The 8,062-nt window shown below is 36.5% G+C and overlaps 1 protein-coding gene across 1 annotated transcript; it reads left to right on the plus strand.

Annotated features, from left to right (window-relative positions):
• Positions 1-1,796: 1,796 nt before the first annotated feature.
• On the plus strand, positions 1,797-7,447 carry LOC117433979 (uncharacterized; the record flags this gene model as incomplete). The annotated part of the gene is made up of 3 exons (XM_059018997.1): positions 1,797-1,877; positions 5,734-5,792; positions 7,131-7,447. Coding segments are annotated over exons 2-3 (366 nt in total), but the record flags the coding sequence as incomplete, so codon positions are not given.
• Positions 7,448-8,062: the final 615 nt, after the last annotated feature.

Below are 8,062 nucleotides of genomic sequence, written 5' to 3' on the forward strand. Positions count from 1 at the left end.
CAGAGTCGTGAAATAGCAACTTAACAGCAACTGTGATCCGCGCGGTTTCATTATTAGGAGAGGATAAGTCACCCAGTTGGCAGACAGAGAGACAGGCAGTCACAGCTTATACTATTGCTGTGAGATGCAGCTTTTTTTTATCAGCGTGAGAAAATAGATTGCTTTTAACCCGGGAAATATACAGAGAACTTGGACAATTAAATAATGGAAAAACGCTTCAGAAGACTATAATATTGTGAGGCAGCGAATTACACCGCCACAAAATAAAACGATGTACTTGTTACTGCAAGAGCCATTCTCCACAGCAAAGCAACAACACTGACGACTTTAAACACAGGGCTTTGATAACCACACACAACGACAGAACTAACACCGCGAATGCTGGAAAACATACGAGCGCAGAGAAGCCGACTTTGAGTGTGTGAGCGAATGTTTCTACTTTCAGACTACAGAACCCTGTTGAAACATATTTGTTAGCGCTTCATGTATGTAAATGCTGGACATGGTCATTTTCTTTTTTTCTTGTTTTACAAAACGGACATTTAATTTGTTTTGAAGTAAATTAAACGATGTTTTGATGGATCGGACCCACTACCCAACATTCAGATAACGAGCTAATTATTATTATTATTATTATTATTATTATTATTATTATTATTATTATTATTATTATTATTATTATTTATTAGCATATGCCCTTATCCAGGGCGACTTACAATTGTTACAAGATATCACATTATTTCATATTATCCCCATTATTTCACATTATACAAATATCACATTACCATATTTTTTATTTTTTTTATTTTTATTTATTTTTAGATGTTATAGGGAGGAACGCGTTTGCCGTCGAGACAATCGTAGTTTAATCTGTTGTAAAATCAGCCATTAACTGATCTTTATGCAAATACAAGTTCGATCTTGTATGAAGCAGCCGATTAGATCTTACTTTGATACATCAGCAAACCTGTTCAACCATCTTTCAGTTCCTGGACTTTTTATTTAAGTATTTATTTATAATAGGCGCGAATTTGTCCTGCAAATGTATATTTCATTTAAATGTATGAAAATTAGTCCCGGAAGTGACACATTTTTACACTATTACAATAGGCCAACATCAGTGAAGTTGAATTTCTGGGATATCGTTAGGTCTGAAATGCGTAAATCAATATCGGTAACAAATAAAATAAATAATAAAAACTCACCCCGTTTTGCTTCAAATAAACACCACCACGGCGCAGACAACGATCAAGCAGCCAGTCTAAAATCCACGACAGCAATTCGGGGTCAAAACCGTGTGTCCAACTGTCTTCAGTTTTCTTAAAAAAAAAAAAAAAAAAAAAAAAAAAGGCAAGGAAGTCGCGCAGGTCATGTGGACATAAAACAATACAAGACTATAATACCTGTTATGAATTTGTTTAGTTACTGATGGGTTTATTTTTGTTATTGAAAAGCATTTCCAACTACAGAAGCAACGTTGTATTCAGTTTAATATTCAATTTATATATTTTAAATTTACAGCAACAAAAAAACGTTAACACGCCACTTTAACCACTGATAATCAGAGGGGAAAAAACCTCTGTTGTCTCCGGCACATAATTTTGAATCTACTGCTTGTTTCGATTCCTCATTTTAAGTTGTAAAACACAAAGGACCTTTTCTGGAATACAAAACAAGACAGAGCGGCGGTGCTTTCCAAATGACAGTAGCCACAGTTATTTCCTTTGTTTGCAAAAAAAAAAAAAAAACCCAGGACATGCGCTTTGGTGATATACAACAACAGCTGTTGAGCCGAGCCTTCATAAACACACCTGTGTTCAATTTGGAACACGATTAGAAGTTCGAAGGTCCACCAGCTTGGAGAATTCTGGAATAAGGTATTTCTGCTTGCATATCCGTATACATGATCTGTGCTTTGTATTCATGTATTTATTTTATTTAAAATTCACATGAGCATTATTTGACACCGTTTAAATGTATATTTGGATTGTTTAAAATAAATATATGAATGTATTATTATATGCAAATTGTTAATATACTCGGAAGAGATGTAGTTTTATTATAATATTTTAAAACGCAAATGGTTCTCATAATAAGGTCTGGATTTGGAAGACCTGTAATTCTAAAGTATTTTTTTTTAATTGAAAGTAAATACTCTTCGCATTGTAGCAGTAAGCCTGTCTGTAAGATAGCCCTGTAATGTTTTCTTTTTGTTGCTGTTTCTGCAGATGCCACTGATTTTCCTGGTCGGTTTGTCCCCTAACTAATTTCCCATAATAATTAGGCTAATTATATTTTGTATTTTTAGGGCCCTATTCTAACTTGGTTTTGCGCTATTTATGCGCTGTTACACTAAAGGCTGGTTCACACTGGGCATACGATTCAGACGGACGCTACGAACGCATCAACTAACAACTCAGGAATTTAAACCGTGTTTGATGCGTGTCTTTCAGCAGCCTACGTACAGTGTTTACTGAAAGCGGGCTGGATAAATCGAGCGGGTCAGCTCAACCACCGGCGTAGATTTAGCTAGGGACGGTAGGGACATGTCCCTACCAATGTCAAGGGACCGTTGAATTGTCCCTACCAATAATTTTGATAAATCTGAAACGTCTTTTGTCAAGTCATTTTATCCGCTCCACAAAGGGTTAACTCTCTCAAGATCCCCCCCCCCTCTCGTTACTCCTCCCTCCTCCAAAAAAACAAACAAAAAAAAAATTTGATTGGCTTAGGCCCTTCCATAATGCATCACTGTAACACAGACTCAGTGCGCGGCTGAGGTCAGGGACCAGCAGAGTGTGCTGTTTTCATTGAAGTGCGAAAGTGCACAAGGACTCGGGAGTGAAAGGTAAATCTCCGGGTTTAAAATAAAAAATTCTAGCCATTCTTAAACGGTGTATATTGTGCCACAATTTTCACATTTATTTAAAAAAATAAGAATAAATAAAATCAGTTTAATTCGATATTTAGTTTGTGTTTGTTGGTTAATGCGTTGTCACATTATTTCAATCCTCCTCCTTCCTCCCCTTGTAACTAACTTACTCCTTGCTTGATATTTTTGTATCGTGTGTGTAAAAAGCGAACACGAACAGTGTATTTGATTGAATTGACAGTGTGACTATCTAGGCGGCTAAATAAATACACTATATTATATAGGCAGTAATAAAAAAAATATAAAAAGTCAAATTAATCGGGGGGGGGGGTCGGACGACGACAGATATACAAATAAATTTCAGTGCGGCGTGAGTAAAAAAAGACGCTCATCTGATGTTGCCGCTTGCCGGTCAGTCTCATATGAGTGTGACCCACTGACTGAATGAAAGCCAGGTGCCGGGGCTGAAGGTATTGTCAGGTCGTCAGCAACATAGTTTGAGTGAATAAACCTACCGACCTACCTACCTATTACGTTAGCGACCCATTGCTAGCTGCTAACCCCACGTCCTTGGTGGCTAGCTAGCTTGTTTCACAGCTAAATCATTATGTGTGTGTGTGTGTGAGAGAGAGAGTGTGAGTGTGGGTGTGCGTGAGCATGTTTTGATATCGTCATTCAACTCACGTTAGCTAATCACTTCAATTTGGCTTTAGGTGACAAGCATAATAGCAACCAAAAAAAGAAAGATGGACATAAGGAAGTTTTTTTTTTTACAAAAAGTCAAAGTGTAAGTAGGAAGATGTTATTAAAGTAAAACACAATTGGTAATGATTCTCATAGCAAATGAAAAAATAATTTACTAATGAAGTTAGCAGAGTCATACTTTCTCTTTAAACAGCATGCATCAATTTATCATTTTATCAGGCGAGTGAAGCAGTGCAACCTGGTAAAAGCAGTACAGAGGCAGGTGGAGCAACAGGGTTGCAGGTGAGGTCTGTAATGGCTTAGTGATTATAACAGTGAAAGTGTTAGACTCAGTTTTGAGATATATTATTGTTTGAGGCACATTGTGATATGATAGTAGGCTAATGCTGTATGGTAATACTCAGCAAATAAAGTTAGCATAGCCATATATTTTCTCTCTATATGGCATGCATCAGTTTATTATTTTATCAGGTGAATGAAGCAATGCACCCAGGTACGAGCAGCAGCACAGACACAGGAGAGGCAGGCAGAGCACGTGAGCGTGCATGTGCTCATGCTTGTAGTGGCAGGGGTAATGGTAGCTTACAGTAAGGCTGGGATAGGTTATAATTCAGGTTATTAGTAATTCTATAGCAGGGATGTCAAACCAGCTTCCAGGAGGGACACTTTATCATAGTGTTTTAAGTGTATACCAGCCAACTTCATGTCAATCAGATTGTCCTCGATTCATGTCCAGCATTCATTTCAAGCCACCAGAAGTTACCATTTAACAGCTGTCTCCTAAAAAATTTCTTCCCGGGGGGGCATGCCCCGGAACCCCCCTAGCGACCGTGACTCTGCCCCCCTAAAAAATTGTGTCCCCACCAATGTTCAAACCAAACCTACGCCCTTGATTCAACAAAGTCTGAGTGAATGGCAGTGATTTTACCATTAAACTAATGGTGGTATTTGCTGTCAATCACACAATATTTTTTTTGGATCAGCTGTTTATAAAAAAGAGGCGCTTTTTATACAAAAAGTGTTGTTTTTTTGCAAAATCACACAGCCGCTTCTTCATTAACTCTCTCTCTCTCTCTCTCTCTCTCTCTCTCTCTCTCTCTCTCTCTCTCTCTGTTTGTTTGTTTGTCTATCTATCTATCTAACTACATTGTGGTTAATTCATAAGAGACAAAAATCAGATCAGCATGTTTTCATTTAAGCTCACTGGCACCTGGCCAGCAGGGTTCGCTGTAGCGCGAACCGGTTAACTATCTCTACGTACTTTACTATAGATATCTGTCTATTCCATTCGTGCCACCAGTTGAAAGGGAGCTACACCTGTGCTTTCACAGAGATGATGGTCCAGTTTTGTGGCTGTCGTTCACAAAAACATAATGACAGGTTTTACAAGCAGCGAATCCAGTCACATGTTCATTATTTTCATATGCTATGATTCCAAAAGTATTCCACACTTGTGATTCACCTCGCGCACGATTACACGATATAAACCCTGCGTTACCTTTTGCTTCACCTCGTCCACATGTACGTTTAATATCACCAAGCAGAGTCAGCTGACTCCCCCCCTAATAGCCTCCTGCTTAGTACAGGAAATACCGGTTAAAATTGTTAATAACAACAGCTTGCTTAAAGCACTGCTTTTTCCAGCGGAAGAAGGACTTGTAGTCCGAAATGTAAATACACCAGAAAAAGACAAAAAAACTCATTAGTCATCTTGTTTTCGTTCATTGCTTTGGGCAGGGGCGGTAGAATATGCCCATAGAAACGCCCCCCCCCTCACATTGCCGCAGTACTGAAACAGAGAACCAGCGCAAAAGCCGAGGCAGCGTCGGCGCGCAATGCGTTATGGGTACACGCAGCAGCAGCAGCAGAGACAGCGGAGCCCGGTGATGTCATTCTATATTTTCAGACACTGGGATCTTATTGGCTAGAGTGGTGGTGAAATACTCCCTGCTACTGTTTCAAACAGCAGCAAATACGAATACATGAACGTTTACTTTTAATATTATTACTTTATTCATCAGCTACAGAAGCTTTTTTTTTTAAATCTATTTTTTGTTCGAAAGTAATTTCGTTGAAGATTTCACTGCAACTCCTAACATGATGAACAACGCATCGAAGACGTTTTTTTTTAAATCTATCTTTGTATTACTATATAGTGTTATTTGTATGGAGGAACTCTCCCGCCCTGAGCTGAGACCCAACGATGCTCAATCTGGTAGGCCGAATGGAATTGTACAATAGAATATTATTTCTGTATTTATTATTATTATTATTATTATTATTATTATTATTATTATTATTATTATTATTATTTAGTCATTCAGCAGACGCTTGTATCCAAAGCAACTTACAGAGACTTGGGGGTGAACTCTGCATCACAACTGCTGTTGCAGAATCAGAGTCTTGATTCGATAACAACAACAAAAAAAAAACAGATGAAAGATATCAACGGTATATAGAAGCAAAAAAACGGATTTATCTTCCATTTACCTTTATTTTCATTCTTTGGAGTATATACTTTGACACAGAAAAAAAAATCATGTTTACCAAATAAAAAATAAATAAATAGTAGTATGAGATTAAAACATTTTGCATACGATGTATTTATTAATCCTTTAGTAAACAAAACAAAGTACTTTTTAAAATAATGAAAGTATACACGTTAGAAAAATATATTTCATTTCAATGTAATAGACAGTAATTATAAAGTCTTGAAGCATTTCTTAAGCTTCCATTGTAACTGTCTTGTTTGTAGAAAGTATAATCAGAAGTAGTTATGTAGTCGTGTTATTGCGAATTGGTTAATTTTCTCCTGATTGGGGTCTTTCAAGACTGTGGTAAAGGTATATGTTAATCGTCCATTTTATACAAACGATATCTGGGTATTTTAGAAAAACAAAATGGTGCAATACATGCACAACTTCATTTGATGCAGAGGAAATGAAAAATACTCCCCAAATCATTCATTTATTATTATTATTATTATTATTATTATTATTATTATTATTATTATTATTATTATTATTATTATTATTATTTAATCTTAAAGGCCAGTCAAGACTGATTACAGTTGCATATAGTCTTGGTCGATCTTTGTTAAAGTTATATATTGTTTTATAAATCAGTCATTCTTTTACATCGAATAATAAACATTAAAAAACCCAGACGCACGGAATATACATATTTTAATACATTTAATTTCTTAATATAGGCTTTTTTTCATGAACTGATAAACAAAATGATGTACTGTTTTTTTTATGTTTTCGGTCCTTTGTATAGGCCTACTTTATCCAAACAGTATCAAAGTTAACAAAAAAGTTTAAGACACACATTTTTACACTAAATAAAAATGAAGCGTCGTATTAGGAAATTATTATGAATCAGTAATTTAGCATACGCTTCTATCCAGAGCGACTTACTTCAACTACCGCAAAAATCTAAACACATTTTTGAAACCCAGATCTAATAAATAGGGCCTGCTCGTGTGCTTTTTTTTGTGTTTGTTTTTTGTTTTAATTAATATTTCATTAATATTGTATTTGTTTCTTTTTAGGTGCTGAGGAAAGGCGTGCAGTGATTGGAGACGATTTCACGTTTTCTCTACGTTCAAATAAATCAAACCTGCAGGTTGAGTTCAGGCCTAAATCTGAAGAAAGTGTGCACGTGTGGTTTGTCATCAACACCACCGTGAGATGTGACTTCAAAGAGTATGAGCGGAGAGTGTCAGTCCGAGACAAGGTGTTACACCTGAGCAGCGTGACCAAACGAGACGAGGGGTCTTACACTGTCTGGGAGAAACGATCGAGCAAGGCTGTCCAAAACGTCCGTCTCTCCGTGCAAGGTGAGGATACGGTACCGCAATGCATTAAGGTAGATAAATACATACACGACTGCCAAAATAAATAAATAAACACATACAAATGCAAACTACACCGAGATTTTATATGGAAATTATTTACGATTAAATGTCACATCTCAGTTACGTCTTAAGAGGCGGCAAAATGTGAAGATTCTAAGACATTACAAGATACAAATGAAATAATATCGCGGGTCCTGAAAGCAGGCTATGTTTCTGGCATTTGAAATAATTATGTTTTGTTTCACTTTCCACTAGCTGCAAAGAAACAAGGTAATATAATAAACAAAAAACAAAAAAAACACTGACGGCATCAATTGTCTTTCATTAAATTAAAAAAAATACTAGTAGTGTTCTTGAAGTACAATTTTCATAGCATCATTAAGCCAACTTTGTGGAATTTTTCTCACTCAGTTTGATGGCATTCCACACCATAGCTTAGGCCTATATTGTCCAGATATATTTGTGTTGTTTGCAATGTACCATGTCTTAAATACCCCCTTGATATTGTATTGTACTGCTAATGCATGTACCGTGCATCAGAAACTACATTTTTGTTTGTGTATGAGTTATTTTCTAACACGAAAGAGGGCCTACAACTAACGATATGGATGGGTTCGGTTCACAAA

Source organism: Acipenser ruthenus, unplaced genomic scaffold (genome assembly GCF_902713425.1).
Source record: "Acipenser ruthenus unplaced genomic scaffold, fAciRut3.2 maternal haplotype, whole genome shotgun sequence".
Lineage (NCBI taxonomy): Eukaryota > Metazoa > Chordata > Actinopteri > Acipenseriformes > Acipenseridae > Acipenser > Acipenser ruthenus.